General features: G+C 34.1%; 2 protein-coding genes across 6 annotated transcripts; one reads left to right on the top strand and one right to left on the bottom strand.

Moving 5' to 3' along the window:
• Window positions 1–979: 979 nt before the first annotated feature.
• Window positions 980–5,562, top strand: LOC125867260 (phospholipase D alpha 1-like). The gene is made up of 5 exons (XM_049547691.1): window positions 980–1,006; window positions 1,096–1,192; window positions 2,514–2,582; window positions 2,887–4,753; window positions 5,046–5,562. Exons 2-5 carry the CDS (start codon window positions 1,103–1,105, stop codon window positions 5,477–5,479), a joined length of 2,460 nt encoding a protein of 819 aa, XP_049403648.1. The 5' UTR covers window positions 980–1,006; window positions 1,096–1,102; the 3' UTR covers window positions 5,480–5,562.
• A 1,684-nt stretch (window positions 5,563–7,246) lies between these two features.
• Window positions 7,247–19,112, bottom strand: LOC125867261 (uncharacterized). 5 transcript variants are annotated; one of them, XM_049547696.1, is made up of 18 exons: window positions 19,033–19,112; window positions 18,190–18,327; window positions 15,479–15,625; window positions 15,401–15,445; window positions 15,274–15,328; window positions 15,057–15,146; window positions 14,879–14,969; window positions 14,318–14,378; window positions 12,784–12,826; window positions 12,140–12,311; window positions 11,921–12,019; window positions 10,820–10,888; window positions 9,627–9,765; window positions 8,618–8,813; window positions 8,181–8,317; window positions 8,050–8,089; window positions 7,635–7,809; window positions 7,249–7,348 (listed from the first exon to the last, which is right to left on the bottom strand). In XM_049547696.1, the coding sequence occupies exons 2-17, from the start codon at window positions 18,322–18,324 to the stop codon at window positions 7,643–7,645; spliced, it is 1,686 nt and encodes a 561-aa protein (XP_049403653.1). In that variant the 5' UTR covers window positions 18,325–18,327; window positions 19,033–19,112; the 3' UTR covers window positions 7,249–7,348; window positions 7,635–7,642. The 5 variants fall into 5 exon arrangements, with proteins under 5 accessions (XP_049403650.1, XP_049403653.1, XP_049403652.1 ...); XM_049547695.1 differs by having other exon boundaries at window positions 15,401–15,625; XM_049547693.1 differs by having other exon boundaries at window positions 7,247–7,360; window positions 15,274–15,625.
• Between the last annotated feature and the right edge of the window lie 292 nt (window positions 19,113–19,404).

Genomic DNA, 19,404 nt, shown 5'->3' with positions numbered 1-19,404 from the left:
AAGCTGTTAGAACTCTGTTTGGATATATATATCTATAGACTATAGTCTATACTTTTGGGTGTGTGATTTCAGTTTAATATAGTGAGAACATATTATATTCTTTATTTTATAAATTAATTGTCTAGATTTTTAATCACACATAATTGGATTGAGTAATAATGATGGAGTAACGAAAAACAATTTTGTAGCTAAACAACAAAACTTGTTGCTAAGTCTACTCCGTGACATATTTTCGTTAGCTATGAACAAAATAGGACCGGACTAATATTGGTTTTGCTATGAACAAAATAGGAACAAAATTTGTTGCTAATTCTACTAAGTTCATACATGTAACATGATTAATATTGCTTTTGCTTGAGAATCTTGCCAAACAACTCTTGAGGCAAAGAAAAAGGATGCTTCTAAGCTTCTATTAACGGTTGAGTATGAAGGGTTACTTGGACTATTTGTGTAAGTTATTTAAAATAGTTTAGGTTAATAAGAAGTGTTTAATAGGCTATTTAGGTTTTAAAAAGGGTATTTTGGTAATTTCTTTTTAATATATATATTTTTTAAGGTGGGGGTGGGGGGGTGTTCCATCCTTAGTATAATATAGAAATAAATACCCTTTTATAATACCTGTCCACCTAACTAATTAAACTAAAATAGTTGGTAATTGTATACTATATGTATAATCCATATATAGTATGTGTATAATCTATGTATATTGACTAGAAAAAATAAATTGTGTATTTGCAAGCGCATACAATATTGTAGAAATCATGAAATTATTTACTTCTTCTTTGGGATCAAATACACAAACCTCACAAACAAAGCAAATCAAAGCAAAAGATAATTCTTTCTTTAGAATAGGTGATTCCTCCTAAAGAAGTTGCTTCAACTCATGTATTACATGATTCCAAGAATTTTAGTAAAACCTTTTTTTGTCTTCTTTATATATATAAGTCTTTATTAATAGTATATCACAAATTCTCATCTCCTTAAGGACAAAAACTACCTTTTTAAGGTTCTTTATCTTTATTACTTACTTTCTTCATTTTTTGTAGTTTATATTTTTATCTCATTTGACTTGCTTTTATTTTTTCTCCATCTTAGGTGAAAAATGGGTCCACGTTTGTTGCATGGGACTCTTCATGCTACAATTTATGAAATTGATAAGATAAGGACCGGTTGTGCTGATTGTTGTGGACCGGTAAGTTTTCTGCTCGAACTATGTATACATATGAAAAAAGAATTTTAACTTGAGTTAATGATAAAAAAAATTATCTGAAGTATCATATTTTTGTGAGTTTTCTATTTGAATTATTAGTGGTTTGTTTTTCCTACTTGAATTATTACTAGCTATTTATCTAAATATACATTAATTGTCGGTTGTTTTCTTTTTCTTCCTGAAATATCACCATCGTTCAGGTGGGAAAAGAGAATAATGGATAGTTGAGTTGTGTTTTGAAAAGATAATTGATGATAGTTTAGGTATGTAGTAAAAAAAATATACCTAATAACACCTGCATTATCAGATAGAAAACTCACAAAAACGTGATATTTTAAATATACTTATTACCATTAATTATCTCTTTTAAGTTTTATTCATACAATCACAATTATTCTGATTCCATCAATTTTAAATACCAAATCCACCTCTATAATTTGACAATAAGCAATGAAAAAAAAGAGAGAAAAACAAAGAAAAATTTACAAGTCAATTAGTTCATCTACTAGTTTGGTCATAATTGCACATGGTTAAGAGGGATATTTTTGTAGTAAAACTATGAAATCATGGTTTAAATTTTAATGTTAATGAACTCATTCAATCTTTTATGATATGATGAGTATGACTGCTCATGGTGTATTCTAAAGTATAAAAGGTTTTAGAGGCTAACGCCTTCCAATTACATGATTTAAGATATATATTAAAGGGTTTATAGTCACATCTATAGAATCTAAGCTTTTTGAAGCGTCATTAGGTGAGATTATTTGCGAATAAGAAAGATACAAAGGTGCATGCCACACTCACGAGAGACATATTATTGTTGTTATAACTTGGAATAATATTTTGTATACAAAGGGTTGTGTGCCTTAGAAATTTATTACTCCTATAGTATAGTAATTCAAGATATAAAAATGACAAAAATCTAGCCATGTGACACAAAATCTTGTTGCTTCATTTTCCCATGGAGAAGAAACAACATATAGCTAATGGAAATATCTGGACAAATTTATTGTTTACTTTTTCTAATCTATATACATAAATTATACCTCATTATACACGATCACACATATTATACATATACTATACATCTGTCAGCTATTTTTAGCTCAATCAGTTATAGAAATTACTAAAATCTAAAACCAATGAAGTGTGATGCCTAACAAGTGTTGATTAAGGTTGATGACATTATATTAGTACAAATGAATTCTCAATATAATGGTGATAATACATATGTATGTGCTTATTAATATTTGATCCATTTTAGCCTCAAGCATTTTTCTAATCTCCATATCTTTACTTATAGACATCTCCCCAGAAATTAACCAAAAGAGTTTTGAACAATGTCAAGAAATTGTTCTTCTGCGCGCCAAAGGTACTGTCTTTAATACAATTAGTTTGTTGTTGTATCTGTCCCAATTTATGTGACATACTTTCCTTTATAGTCCGTCTTAAACAGAATGTCACTTCTCTATAATTGGAAACAGTTTAACTTCAAAATTACCATTTTACCCTTAATGAAATGATTTATAGTCGCACAAACTGTCAAGAAGTACAACTCTTCGTTTTTGTCTTAAACTTTGTGTCAAATCAAACTATGTCACATAAATTGGGACAGAGAAAGTTCTATCCGTTATCCATTTTAAACTTTTTTTCACAATGTGTTACAAATTTTGCAGATTTCTGCTACAAAACTTTATGCAACCATAGATTTAGATAAGGCTAGAGTTGGAAGAACTAGAATCGCGGAAAATGAGCCTTCCAACCCTCATTGGAATGACACATTTCGATTCTACTGTGCTCATGAGGTTTCTAACATCATATTTACAGTAAAAGATGAGAATCCTGTTAGTGCAACACTAATTGGAAGAGCTTATCTCCCTGTTGAGGAAGTCTTGAATCGATATATAGTCGATAGATGGGTACCTATAGTAGATGAAGAGAGGCATCCGATAAGTGGTCATTCAAAAATCCATGTAAGGTTGCAGTTCTATAGCATAAAGCAAGACAGTAATTGGTCTAGAGGCATTACCTCCCCTGCATTTGGAGGAGTCCCATATACGTTTTTCAAGGAGAGACAGGGATGTCAAGTTACACTTTACCCCGATGCAGACATTTCAGACGATGATATCACAAATTATCTCAAGTCACAAGGACTTTTCGAACCTCAGAGATGTTGGGAAGATATTTTTGATGCAATCAACAATGCAAAGCATATGATTTATATAGCCGGATGGTCTGTGTATACGAAAATTACCTTGATAAGAAATCCAAAAAGGCCAAAGGTAGGCGGAGAACTTACTCTCGGGGAGCTCCTGAAAAAGAAAGCAAGTGAAGGAGTTAATGTTCTTTTGTTGGTTTGGGATGATATAACTTCAGATGAGGTACTAAAAAGAGATGGACTAATGTCAACTCATGATCAAGAAACCGCGGATTATTTTAAGAACACAGATGTCCACTGTTGTTTATGTCCGCGTAATGCTGATAGTGGAAAGACAGTGATTCAGGGGTTTCAAGTTGGTACAATGTTTACTCATCATCAAAAGACGATCGTTGTAGACACTGAAATTCCAGGAGGGATGTCACATAAAAGGATGATAGTAAGTTTTCTTGGTGGTATTGATCTTTGTGATGGACGATATGATACTCGAGATCACTCATTATTCAGGACATTGGACACAGTGCATAAGCAAGATTTCTATCAGCCTAGCTTTCCAGGCTCTTCAATCGCGAAAGGTGGTCCAAGAGAGCCTTGGCATGACATTCATTGTAGGCTAGAAGGGCCCGTTGCATGGGATGTCTTGTATAATTTTGAGCAAAGGTGGAGGAAGCAGATTGGAAATAGATTTATCTACTCAATGAATGAGCTTGATAAGTTTATTATTCGTCCAACGGAAGTTACAGCATCAAGAGATAGAGAAACCTGGAATGTTCAAATATTTCGGTCTATTGATGGTGGTGCTGTTACTGACTTCCCTGTAAACCCCGAAGAAGCTTCTGAGGTAGGCCTTGTTACTGGGAAAAACAACGTCATTGATCAAAGTATCCACGATGCATACATTAGTGCCATTCGTCGAGCTAAGAACTTCATTTACATTGAAAACCAATACTTTATTGGAAGTTGCTATGGTTGGAAGCCTGCAAATGATATCAAGCTCGAGGATATCGGAGCTTTGCATCTTATCCCAAAGGAAATCTCACTTAAGATTGTGAGCAAGATTCAAGCAGGGGAGAGATTTACAGTCTACATTGTTCTACCGATGTGGCCAGAAGGTATACCGGAAAGTGATTCTGTTCAGGCAATTCTAGATTGGCAAAAAAGGACAATGGAAATGATGTACACAGACATATGCAATGCCCTTAAGGCCAAGGGAAATATTACTGCTGATCCTAGAGAGTATTTGACATTCTTCTGTCTTGGAAACCGTGAAGTCGAAAAGCTTGGAGAATACAAACCTCCTCAGAAACCAGTTCCTGATACTAATTATGCAAGAGCTCAAGAATTCAGACGCTTTATGATCTACGTTCATTCAAAAATGATGATCGGTGAGTGAACAATTTCAATTTGTCTTACTTTCCTTTTTAATCTGTTTCAGAAAGAATATCTCTTTCCTTTTCTGAACAACTCTTCAATTCTAACTTTTCACGACATGTTTAAGTGATACATTCTACACATCTTTAGCTTAAGACCACAATATTCAAAAGTCTTTTTTACTTTCTTAAACTCCGTCTCAAGTCAGAAACCAGACAAACAAATTGAAACGGAGGGAGTACCAATTTTGCCTCTATTGATCATTTTGATCAAACTAATGTTTGCTTCTTTTGTTCTTTCTTGAAGTTGATGATGAATACATTATAATTGGATCTGCTAACATCAATCAAAGGTCAATGGATGGTGCAAGAGATTCTGAGATTGCTATGGGTGGCTACCAGCCATATCATCTTGCATCTAATCAACCACCTAGAGGGAAAATCTACGGTTTTCGAATGTCCTTATGGTGTGAACATCTAAACTATGCAGATGACTCTTTCGCAGATCCCTCGAGTCTAGAATGTGTTAGGAAAGTAAATAGCATGGCTGATGAAAGCTGGAAACTTTATTCAAGTGATACATTTGATCTAGATCTTCCAGGCCACCTTCTTCGCTACCCTATCGATATTTCGAACACAGGACAGATTACAACACTTCCTGGATTCAAGTTCTTCCCAGACTCAAAAGCTGCTATTCTTGGCAACAAATCTCAGTATCTCCCACCTATTCTCACTACATAATGTGCACTTGTATAGCATGGTACAAAAAAAGAACATGTAATATTTGTAAATGTGACACTTTGGAATTATCCTTTTGAGTAACATTTACTACTTACCAAAAATTACAAGTAAACACACTACAAAAAACAGGTCGAAAACCGATGGACTCGACTTGTCAGAAAAATACATATTTCGCGGTAATTAAGCTATTGCCGTTAAAGATCAGACTATTTATATATATGCACATGAAATGTTTATATAAATCAGAAAAGATTACATAAATCATAATCAAAATCATATAGAGATACTAATTGTTGTTGATGATACTCTACATAGTTATAATAATTATCAGACTCCAATAATAACCATGATTCTATTCTCTTATATTCTTCACAAAAATCCAATTCTTGGCTTACTTGATCTTGAGGTGGTGTAGATGATGAAGAAATAATTGAACCATTATTATTTCCAGTTAGCTGTTGAACAAGATTCTTGAAATTACAAGACTCAGTAATATATACTTTTGGTTTCAACAATTTTATCAATTTGTTGAAGTCATATTTCTTCTTCTTTTGATATTGAGAATTATTCATTATGACTTTCTTCCCCATATATGTATGTTGCCTAGAACAAGAAAATTGTATTTTTGGTTATTTACTTAGAAATTTACAAAGTTTTCACTTGTTTTTCTTTGCTTCTAACGAAGGGATCATAAGTGGAATATATAAATATGAGAAGGGAAAGAGATCATTAGTTGAAAAAAATTGGTATTAACAAAAGATGCTGAAAATAATGTTTATTATACACTAAGGTGTGAAAATTAGAGTGTTTTAGCTATATTTTTTTGTATGTTTCACTTGTGTTTGAGTTTGAATTCATGTACTTTATGCATAATATGTGGATTTTCATGTTTAGGATATGATTCTGGTTTAAATTTCTGATTTTGCCACGATCTTCGAATCTTAGGTATCACATACTTGCAATTTTTATAGTTCTTTAGTTTAAATTTCTGACGTTAGAATCCTTTAGTTCAAATTCCCAACTCTTGTTAATTCTATCTTCGAATATCAAAATATCGACACTTTTTTTTAGAATGCTCTTGTAAAAAAAATTTAACTTTTCCACAACCTCGACCTCATGATTCTCAACCCCTATTGTGCCTATCTCTTTCCATCCTTACGTGTACACATTTTTTTTTTAACTTATTAAGAATATGCTAAGAACTGTAATTACATGGATTGATGGTTTGTTTTTTGTATTATAGGCAATTAATGTAGACTTTAGCCAATCTTGTTGGTTTTGACAGGGTGCAATTATGAAATAGAATAATATATCAAATAACAAAGTTGTCTTATTATGATGGTACGTGCATCCAAAGTTAAGAGAAGATTAAATAAAGAGACAAGGTGAAAACACCTTCAAATTTGACGCGAATTATTGCTTACTATTCATAGTACTAAAAACACCCCTACACTTGGCACAAGTTAGCTTCTAATCGAAAATATTCAGTCTGTTAGTTCTATGCAGCCTTTACGCTCCTAACTGGAGGTGAGTTCACTGCCTTTCCCACATGGCAGCTTAGGGTCGCGGGATTGTCTTAATATAAGTTCAGACAAGAATAGGGGGTAAGGGTAATAGGATGCTCGTAAAGTTAAGATGGGCCAAGTGATTTTCCAGAATAAGTTTAGGGGGTAATTTATGAATTTCTTCATGTCTTCAGCATTTAGCCAGCTAAAAGACAGAAATGTAACATAAAAATTAAAACTTTAAATAAAATTTAACCAAAAAAAAGGTAACACTAAGCTTTTTCCCCGTAGACTTGAGCTCAGGCAAATACTTCATTCCTACCCTTTTCTGCAGCAGCAGTTCTTCACTCCATCACTAATTAGCCTGCAATTACCCCTAAAAAAGATTTGAAACAAGATGACGGAGTTAGCTAGTAGCCATACCAAATACACTGTTCACTGAGATTAGTAGGAGGGGAAAAAAAGAAAAGTATAAATATTCAAGATCGAAAGAAAACTAAATTAGTTGCACCAGAAAAATATTTGTTTATGATTTAAGATGTAAAACACCCACAACGATTTAGCACGGAAAAGATTATGGTATGAAAGTGATGAAAAACTGCCAGAAGTAGGAAAGTATGATTTTGCAAAAGATTAGAAAGAACACTAACATGATGTTTTAGTAGTCTTCATCTTCGGAATAAGAGTCATCGTTGTATTGGTCATATATCTGATATTCTCCAAGACTCTGATCATCTTGCACTTCATCCGTCCCAGCTGTACTCGATGGAAAATTGCCAAAGAGCTCTTGCAAGTAATCTCTTGAAACATTATCGTGGTTTGTATCTGTGTAGCATATAGGAAACTAAAATTGCCAACAAAATCCTTGGCACACAATGCTAAAGGTTGATAAACCAGAAGTTGATCACTAGAAGACCCTAGAAAGGAAAAGGCAAAAGGAGTATGACTCTAAACCATAAAATCAGTTCTCTTGCAGGTTTACGGATCATTCAACTAATCTCATCCATCAGCATGTACAAATAAGAGAAGAATGATATAATAAATATGGTCTTTTTCCAAGGATACGTGGATCATCATGTAGAGAGACATCCCCTTCCTGGACAGCCTAAGAAGACGATGCATCAGGTGACTTCACAATGAGGAATGCTTATTACAAATTACTTGTGAATGCATCCCATATATATATATGAACTTACAAGGTCAAGAGATTCATATGCATCCATCTCCTCTTCAACATTATCATCATCAAACTCATCTTCATAATCTTCTAAATCATCAGGTTCATCAACGTCATGGTTTTCTGCTTGTTCATCGACTTCATTGTTTTCCGCATCTGACATTTCAAGGAACTTATTAAGAGAAAATACTTGAGTGAAGGCACTGATATTACTAAAATGACAACTAGTTGGAAGATAAAATATATCAATAGTAAGATTAAAATAAAATCCAGAAGTTTGAAACACTTCAGAGAGCAAATCAGCTGTAGGAATAATTTTAGCTTTAATATTTACAATTCAGAAGTTTCCAAAAATACGAAAGTTAATTACATTAACAATTAAGTTTCCTGATAGATAATTATGTCAACACTTAAAATTCATAAAATATACTACAAATAACACCGACTGCTTTAAACCTTTATTGACTTTTTCTTGCTCTTCCGGTCTTGCAACTTTCAAATAAGTATGAGTCCTCTTTGACTTTTCGAAGCGGGTGGAAATAGAATTTAGTAAAGACTCAGCACGGGGATGAGGGCATACTGACATAAATCTCACATCAATACAACGTCTCAAGCAATCAACAGTATGAAAGGAGAACCATCCTGTTACACTCTGCAAATTAAATAGTCAGAGGAAAAGTATCACTGGAGATTTATTCAGTATTTGTCAGAATACACAAACATGGAAGCATTCAAGCAAATCGGAGTACAACACACACACACACCCAACCCCCAGGAAGCAAACAATCAATTGTCTCGTGCACATAAGAAGGAACAAGGCAGAGCATGTTAGATCTAATTAAAGAAGTTCATTATTCATAGTAATACATCCAATTTGAGAACCAAAAGACACAGAAAAAAAAGGTTAAAGAATAGGGAAATATCAAGAGGTAACATGAACCTTAGCACAGCTAAAAAAGGAAGTAAAACGATCAGTCTCTAGTGGACAAATCTGTTTGCTTCTCTTCTACACCAGATTGACTTCTAATCCTCAAGATTTTCAAGTCAATTGATTTAATTATCTTTCAGAATAAGAGATCTTTCAAAAAGAAACATGACTTTTGACAATATGTGCATGAGTGCAGCACACACAAATATATTAATATCTCAAAGATAGTTTCACACATTTTCATTTCTCGACTCACTCTATCAGTAGTTTACACAGTGAATCACACAAGTCATTTTTAACTTTGGCAAGGAAAGGCAACCAGGAAATTTGCTACATGGGCATCATAAACTCCAATCATACTGAACAACTAAATGCTAATGTTGTTTCTGATTTGCAGAAAGCAGGGGCATCATGAGCCCCACAAACCATCCATGCATCAACATATAGTGCATACAGTAGCAAACTTACATTTCATAAACCTGAGAAAATATATAGGATTCTCATTGAGAAGCAATTTTTTACTAAATGATAACATACATTGCAAGTTTTTTCCTTTGACGGTTTTCTGATTTCTTGTTGAATGTAATCATCCTTGAGTTCACAAAGCTGCAATGCTAGCTGACATTTACACGGAAAAACACGGAAGGCACATATATCATCCCATCTATGTTGCAATCTGTAGAAAAAAGAAAATACGGCATAAAAAATGGTCTATTATTTAGCTATCATTATCCACTAAGACCAAATCAAATCAGATTTATGTAAGATCATATTGGCTAGTTGAGTTGGATACCAGACTTAATTTAATTGTTTTCCAGTTAAACAACATGAATAGAAAAGCAAACATATGAGAACAACCAACTGCAGAAAAGAAGCTAGCAACTGCATTTATTCATTCTATCTGTTGGATTCTATCAATACACATAGAAGATGTGTTAAACTTGTTGCTCCAAGGGTGTGGCCAAGTAGACAATGGTGTGGGTTGAGAACCATGAAGTTTCAAGTTCAAATCCCAGAGGACTAAGTGTTTTCTTCCCATCTGTCCAAGCCTGAGCAGACAGAGTTACCCAGTACTTGTGTGTTGGTGAGTGAGTAGGAACCCTGTGAAATTAACGCAAGTTTGCCCAGACGCCATGGTTATCAAATTAAAAGGTGGTGTTAAGTTGTGAAATTAATAATCGTTTTCATTTGAATGTAATTCAGACACTCTCTAAAACTCTATGCGGCCATAACTGCATAACCAAAGCAGAGGTTGTTTTACAGAACAATCTCTAAACATAAGGCTCTTCCTGGTAGGGATTCATAGATCACGAGCGATAGGAAATGATTGCAATCTGAATACACCGTAAGGCCAGAGACATGATTGTTTTTTTCATGTTAGCTTTAGCTGAATAAGCTAAACAATTGTTTTAAACTTTATCAATTTATTGAACTTAATAGCTCGCCAATATTTATTCCAGTTTAGTTAGAAGAGCACAACTCAAATAACATGTAATCCTTTTCGCATCTAAAACCAGAGAACATATCTTGAGGTACTTCTGAAAAATCCAAAAGTGCACTTCGCACAACACAAACAAGATTCTTTCTATTTTAGATAAAGTAAGCTTAAAGATGGATAAGATTCAATTTGAGATAAAGATAACAGCATTCCTACCTACAAGAGTACAGAGAGCTCAGAGAGTTTAAATTTTAAAGAACATGTATATATGAGTTGTGAATGGATTCAGTACCCAGACGACAAACGGCTCTCACAGTAGCTTCGTAATTCATGGTGCACTCGGAAATCAATATTCTGGTATCTGTTAAGCAAAATGCAAGATGTAAGCCATTGGCATGATGAAGAGTTCAAAAGAAACCACAACATTAAATAACATGTGAGAATTGATTCTGAGTACCTTAACGCTTAAGCAATACTAGGTCAAGAAAAATGCATATACACACAAATGGATCACATAGCTCTGTCGAAAATAAAGATGTTGATATGGGAAAAAGAATTAGTAGGCCCTTGGCAAAAAGTGATTAGTATTTAGAGAAAGGAAGAGAACTGTTTCATCAAAGAGCATATAATAAAATGAAGTCGAGAAAGTTGATATTTGTATGGACCCACATATTAAAGGAGAAGACAGCTATAAAAGGGTAGAAACCTATTCTCCCTCTTATTTTACACACAAAAGCAACTGAAAGTAAAAAGTATCACTTTACTTTCTTCCCCATTTTCCTATACTTTTTCTTCCTTTCCTTAGTTTCCTAACAAGAGAAAAAACTTACAAAAAAAACAGGTTTACAAAATGGCACAGAGCTAAGAGATATAAAGTTCTCTCTTTATCCCACCTGCGAGGAAAAGGAATCAGCTTTATTTCAGAAGAAGAAGAAGACAAATGGGGAGGGCAAAAGATAGAGGGGAACACAGGAAAAAGTGGCATTCCATCTCTAGGATAGATCACACTTCTAAATCTGGTCAGTTGCAAGATGTATGTCTGAACTTTGTTCACCTTAAGTCCTAAACTGTGTGCAGTCATAGGATTTCTGTACCCCCTCCTAACCTCTCACAACTGCAGATATCATCTCTTCAAGCAAAAACTTACAGTTTTTCCAAGGTTTGTATGGATATAAGATATACAACCGAACAATGAACAAGCTAGTAAAAGATACATTTCAGATGACATATATGACACAACCTCTAATAAATCAGGAAACGAGGGGAAAAAAACTCAGAAAGCATTACCAGTGAATAGTGAACACATATCACTTTGTGAGATCCACAAGGAAAACATTTTTTTGACAAGTAAAGAGTGAAAATATATAAGAAAGGATTATTGTTACATTCTTACATGCGGGATTCAGGATCCTTCCGAGGATCATAACCTTTTTTTATCCAGAATCTACGGAAAGGCCCATTCAAAAAGTAATATGCTACTCCACAAAGAAGCCTGCATAAATTATGGAGATAGACCAAAACTTCATACTAGCAATATTCATTTCCAAGACATAATTAAATAATTCAATCCATATAATAGAAGTGAAGACTGTATAAGAATTGCAAATGCAACCTTTTTAGCATGTTATCTCGAAATTTCAGACCCCCATCATGTAAGCGCTCAGCTAATGACTCTTTGGGCCATATTTTACGTTCTTCAAACAATTCAGATACTGCCTTCTGCCATCTCCAACGATCTGAGCCCTGAGGAATGTACTTTTCCCAATCCACTGGCTTTGGAATCTGTATGAATGTTAAGCAGAAAAACAAGCTGCAATACAATCTTGCTGCAGAATGACACTACTGTTTTACATGTATATTTTTGTTGAATAATGATATTATCCACTTTTTCAAGATAATATAAACTTCAGACTTCTCCCCAGAGATGATGAGAAGTATAATAACTGGCTGGCAGGCTGCAGAGTCAGTAATGAAAGAGCTAGTGATCCCAGCCATCAATTGTTAATGAATCTCACCATGATTTTACCTAGTCTTCAAAGCTTTCCATCCTTTCACTTCAAGATACGTATTTCAAAATTGATGAAGAGTGTCAAAGAGAGAACCACTTCCATTCATGGTGCAAGATAATGAGTGATACATGTGTGTTGATTTAAATACCAGAGTCTAACTACAAACAAATTGAAAGGAGTAGATTTAAATACCAGAGTCTAACTACAAACAAAGAACACAGAGATGCATTGCAGAACTTAAGGATATCTTTGATAGTAAAATCAATTGCAAGACTCGGCTCCATCTCCCTCTACATCGAAAAAGAAAATAAAAATTCATCAGTAAGATACTAGTGTGATATGTATTTGAAGTATGTATATAGTATGTCAAGTAGAAGAAAACAGAGTATGTCAAGTAGAAGAAAACATAAACGCTAAGGAAATTGAAGATAACTAAGGCAGAACAAAATAATTCATAATGGTCTTATCACATATGAAGACTAATAAGAAAGAGATGGAAAAAAAAACAATTTAAAGATCCAAGAAAATAAGTCAAAACATAGAGAATAAAAGACAAAACAAGGTGAAAATGACTGACTACCCTTGTGTTGTTTGTAGAGAAGCAAGAAATGGATCAATGAGTAGAAATAAGTGGAATCGATTATCCATACATTGTTCATGAGGTCCTCAAAATGTTCTTAAAGAGGATCAAGATTCTTCAGCTAACGCGTGCTCATCCCTCTTGCAAACTTCATAATTCTACCTAAGTTTTTTAAGGCGTTCTACCTATGTTGGTATTACGTTTGGGATTACTTCAATATCTTACGATTATATCCATATATAGAGTTGGAAGTTTTCTGGCCAAGGTTTGCAAGCATTATGGGGGAAAATGATATTTCTTCCATTTATCGAATTAACTTATATACAGTTCAAGTATCTTTATTTTTTTTTTCGTTACATGAGCTAATGTGACTTACATATAAAGTACATGAATAAATACTTGTAGCACAGACGAGGTAAATCTTGGTATATCAGAAGAATGCAAAAGCGAAGTAGTTCTGCCGAATTGGCAAATTGCAGGAATATTTTTTGGAGTGATAATTGGTAAGGATAGGTCCTCTAAAATACTCATATCCCATCAAAGCATCTGTGGTTCCTTTCTAAAATACTTATAATTTCTTCAGTTTGACAGCAAATGCTTTGATGGGATTTCAACTCCAACTCACTCTCTGAAATCAAGATGTCTTGTTCTTTGGTTCTGTTGGTACTATAGTGTAAATAGTATTGACAGGTTTTTGGACTTTGTTAGCTCCTTGGTTTTAGTTTAGACTTCACTGTCATTGAGCTAACCAATTTTTGTATTTCTCACATAGCATCTTCCTGATGCTTTTCAGTGACAACTCTTTACTTCAAAAAAAAATAATTAAGAATGCAGATCATTTAACATACAGAGGAGAAGGATTTAACCTTTTATTGGTCTTTCAACATGCGCCAGATCAGTAATGACCATTAACTAGAGCTAGATATCACTAAAAGAAAAAATGATATTCCTATAGACTCAAGACACGGGATAAGAGAGTGCATCAAAGGTAATCCAGTGTCCAGAATTACTCTAACATGGAACTATGAAGACAAACTTCCCTTGTTCAGAAATGTACTACTGCCTAGGAAACATGACATAGGATCTACAGTGCTCTTGTTAGATTGATTGAAAAGATTAAAATAAAAATGCAGAAAACATTTGACTGAAAATAACGAATTTAAATAAGAGAGAATTCTTCCATGCAGACAAAAGAAATTACCTCCCAATTGTGTCGTCCCTCTTGTTTTTTTTTCGAGCCCAAGGTTGTACAAGATTTTAATCTGAAATTACAAAATGTTTAAAATTTTCCAATAGGAACATACCACTCATAAAGAGAATGATTAACTAAGACAAGAAAAGTGGTCTGCATCAAATAACCAATTGTGGTGAGACAACTAATGTTACATACACTTCATTTGCCTCCAACTCAATCAACTGTCATGCGTAATACATGCAAATCCTCAAATTACACTAGGATCGTGCTAAAAAATGTACCAACCAAAACAGATACTTGCGCCCCCAGCAAATACATACCCATACGAAGTCCGTGAAACATCTGAGACAACAGTGCATAGACGAGGAAGAGAAGAAAAGCAGCAATTTTTCCACTAACAGCAACTCAGATAGAGAAAGAGACAGACAAAATGAGAGATATAGACAGAGACGATAAAAGTAGTGCTTGCTAAAACCATGGTGCAACAAGAAAATGTGTACATGTATACAATATCTAAAAGTTGATATTCCAAAAAAAAGAAGATATTAACAAGCCAGATCATCTTACACAATATTATCAGGCATATCTTTTGAGGCGAACAGAGGGGGTAGTAATATCATCAAATCCTCCTGATCAACATCCATAAGACCTCCCTTCTCTACAAGCAGTAAACTCAAGAAATTAGGTATCAGAACAGAGAATTTCCACATTTTGAGATTGCAGGAATAATGAGAGAATGGCTGACCAAATTTAGGTTCCACCTCTGCCCACTGTCTCTTTTTCCTTCTTGCATCATCAGCATGAACGGCGAGAACATGCTGATAGTCTACCATTCCTTTGAAAGCAGCACAATTGTGCATGCAAAAGAAAAAAGGAAACAAGAATTTAGAAAGTTACTACTCAAAGTAGAGCAGAAAGACAAACTGGAGAAGATGTAGTCTACATCAAAATTTAGTTCTCACCATTAAAATGATAACCTTCAGAAACATGAGAAACAATATTAGCTGCGAGATGCTCCTGCAAATTAGTAAGTGTCAGCATTTCAATTTCTTTTGAAGCACCAGCAGATAAACATCTAGACTCGTTTACCTTCGGTGCAGCTAAAGAATTTTCTTGTTCACAATTAACAGGACTCCTTGAAGATTGTATCGATATTCCACAGCTACTGTCAGCAGATTGGACATCCCTTACTTTACACTTGGATATTTTCAACAAGAAGTTATTGCTATGCTTAAGCTCCCCGAAAGCTGGGTGTGAATATGGATCTTCTGGCCGGAAATGGAGCTCCAGCTTATTTGACTCTGAAGTTCGAGCCTGAATTAGAAGGAGTGTCAGCAAAGATCAGATTCTACAATAGACATTAAATTTACCATATGTCTATAAAGCCAAAAATATCAAACAATAGAAAATCGACCATCTCTTTAGCATTTCCAGACTAAGGACCTCGGCAGACTGAAATATTTTTTAGATATTGAGGTAGCTCAATCCAGATCAAGTATTGTTATTTCTCAACACAAGTATGTCTTAGACACTTGAGGAGACAGGAATGATGGGATGTAGACCATTGACACTCCTATGGATCCAATGCTAAACTCTTCCCACTTGCCAGGAAAGGGTGAGCCACTCAGTGACCTTGGAAGGTATAGGTGGTCATTTGGAAAGTTGAATTATCTCCCAGTGCCCGACATCTCTTTTTCTTGAGAGTGTTGTAAGTTAGTTTATGACTTCCCCTGTGATAAGTCATTAGGATGCAGTTGTTCGTACCCTGCAATATATAAAGTCAGCCCCAGGTAAAGAACTACTCATCGAGAATCGAGGCCATGAGTATATTATTGGATATACAAATGGGCAGGATCACTCTCTAAGACGTTCTACATCTAGATATTGTGTTTTAGTAGGAGGTAATTTGGTGTCTTGGAAAAGGAAGAAACAAAGTGTGGTCGCTTGATCTAGTGTAGAAGTTGAATATCGAGCAATGACTGTAGCAACTTCTGAGCTAGTGTTGATCAAACAATTGCTGAGAAAACTAAAATTTAGAGAAACCGATCCGATGGAACTTGTGTGTGATAATTAAGTGACCCTTCATATCACAAGATACTCTCAGGAGATATTGTTACAAAATTTGTGAAGTCAAGTGATCAACTTGCATATCTTCACCAAGTCCCTCATTGATCCTCAGACTAATTACATCTATAACAAGCTCGGTACATATGACTTGTATGCACCAGCTTGAGGAGGAGTGTTAGAATAGGATCAGGAACAAGAATAGTATATAGAATCCTACTTGAAAAAAGATTGTCATATAGTGTCTATATAGAGCCGTAGTGTAATAATGTAGATACACAATTCAATAATATTTTTCTCCTTTGTTTCTTACAACAATCGTCATCACCACTTTGTGCACAAATATTATTCCATAAATATTCACTACTTCTGGTTTCCTCGACAAATTGCAATCTAGGATACGACAAGGCAAGATGGGTTATGGGTATCTAAGCTTTATGAGGAATGGAGAAAGGTTTTTTTTTTTTTTTGAGAATGGTAACTCGAGTATTAAAGAAAAAGGCACTAGGATAGTGCCACAGCCATAAGTACAGAGAAAAAGGACAGCAGATCCAACTATGAAATCCTAACAGTTACAGAGCACCTATCAGATCTAGTAAGGATACTGCCTCCTCTACAAAATGCTCTTTACACCAAAGATGAAAAAGAAGAAAGCCTTTCATCATAAAATTCTGTAAAGAGCTACTTCTTCCTTCAAAAATTCTTGAATTTCTTTCTCCCCAAACTGTCCATCATACCAAGTCCAACCTATTAAATTAAAAATTAGAGGTAGACAAAACAAATAATAAGTCCAATGCCTAGAAAATCACTCACACTGTTTTTGTTCCTTTTTTCCACTTCCTTTTTGTGGAATCCTCAATGGTTGACATGCATCTTCACTGTTGTTACTAAATTTCTTAAATGCAATGCGAAAGAGTCAATGGCCTACATTGACTTGACACTCTGAGGCAATTATAGATCCTAAAAGAAATTCTGGTAGCTGAATAAATTATGCTAAATGCTACTTTTTCCTATTTTGACTCTTCTTTTCTTTCTAAAAGAGTTTGGCAGCTTAATAATGAAAGATTAGATAGAGACGCCTTATGTTGACTGTTCTCATGTCCTAAATTTTAAGTGATCCAGTAAACGTAAGAAGGGATCAAATTGCTTCATCAAACTTCAAGATGATCCATGAAGTGTTTCTTTTGGATTAAATTTCCACTGCCATGATTTACATTCTTAAAGCATTAAATGTACGACCTCTTACATCTATTTTCAACTTCTTTTTATCAGGTAACAAAAAATGGTAGCTGCACAATAGATGAATGCATCCATTATGACATGCACTATTCCTTTGGGATTGCTCATTAAAATTTTGCTTTCAAACGAATCCATTACGACATGCACTATTGGTACAATCAGTTGAGTATTTTTCTTGATGCTCGGTCATTTTTTTGGGGCTAAAAATCAGCTGAGTATTGGTCTAGAAGCTCGGACATATTTTGGGCTAAAACAGTTAGGAATGTTTTCAAGTTTCCACCACCATCAGGTGAAAAAGGACATTCTTGCACACTCGGCTAAGTGTTCATTGCTCCAGAACCTTGAATGAGCTTAATAGTATTTAATTAGACAAGTGAGCATTCTGCTCCAAAACTAAACTAGATGAACTTGCTTTTCGACTGTTTTTATAAAGCAAAGAGAGTTAAGAGATCAATACTCATCAATAGCACAGAATGATACTAGGAACTGAACTTTCAAATTCCAATGCGAGTAATTTGCACAAGTTATGCAAAGTAGTTACAGTATGAATCAAAAAAATGTAGACATGGTAATACCTTGACAATACCTTGAATGCCACCAAGAGTCTCAACAGCACGTTCCACTGAAGAAGGGTAAGCAGGGTAATGAACAGCAAAGACCTCGTTAGTGGGTAATTTTCCTGATACTGAACCGTCTTTTATAATCCCCATACTCTGTTACAAAACCAACAAAAACTCAAATAGAAAAATTGTGAAGATAGTAACTTCGACATTTATGTAAAAAGCATAGTAAGAATGTTATTTTTCTTTCCAAAAATTAGCTCAGTCATGACAGTTTTGGTGAAATCAATAGGAATTCATTGAAAGAAACCATAAAAAGCAACAAGAACCACAACCCCAAGGATAATTTGCTCCGCATTTTGCCAAGTTTCAAAAAGTTACAAACATGAAGTACAAAGATATTACCTTTTGACAAGTTTATAACAAAAGATATCCTTATATTTATCCAAACCTCAAATACATCCTTATAGTATCACTCTTGTTATTTAAGAAAGAGAACTGAGAAGATTGAGGCAAACAGGATGACCAAAAATAATTGGTTTGTCTTCCTCAATTACACTATATATATATAAGATTAAAATTCTCTTTCTAAATAAACGGAAAAGGCTCATAAATACCCTTCTTCTTCCACCTTTGAGTCTTAAATCATCCTTAAGGTTTGTTTTAGCTCTCAAACATACAGATATATTCAGTGCTAAAAAAAATCCATTTTTTTCATACCTAGCCGATAAAAGGTTGTCTTCAAAAATAAAAATTATCGAATTGCAACAGGTGTAAAATTAAGAAAGCTTTACGCAAAATTTAATGGAGGATTTTGAGAAACGAAATCAGTAAAAAGAAGAGGAAGAACAAACTTACTTTGATAGCAGAGGAATGCCACGAGAATCCTTCTAACAAAGAGAAAAACGCATGAATTTGGATACTACAAGTAGAAGAAGAAGAAGTTAAAACCCAGAAAATCAGAAGAAAACGGGTCGGGTCCTTGCTAGCACGGCCCGATATCTGTTATTTATCTCAATTTATGTATAAATAGAATTTAGAGAATCAATTAAACTTTAATATATTTTTAAATATTTTAAGTTGTTAATTATCATATTGTGTCAAGGTACGTAAATATTGTTAATTATTGAGATTTATAATATTTTTTTACATAATTTTCAAATTAAATAATACACGTTACTTTTTTCGTTCTATTTTACGTAGCACTGATAAATCAATTTCAAGAATTAA

Source organism: Solanum stenotomum, chromosome 6 (assembly GCF_019186545.1).
Source record: "Solanum stenotomum isolate F172 chromosome 6, ASM1918654v1, whole genome shotgun sequence".
Lineage (NCBI taxonomy): Eukaryota > Viridiplantae > Streptophyta > Magnoliopsida > Solanales > Solanaceae > Solanum > Solanum stenotomum.
The sequence above is the reverse complement of the archived record's forward strand: the minus strand, read 5'-3'. Positions and strand labels throughout refer to the sequence as shown.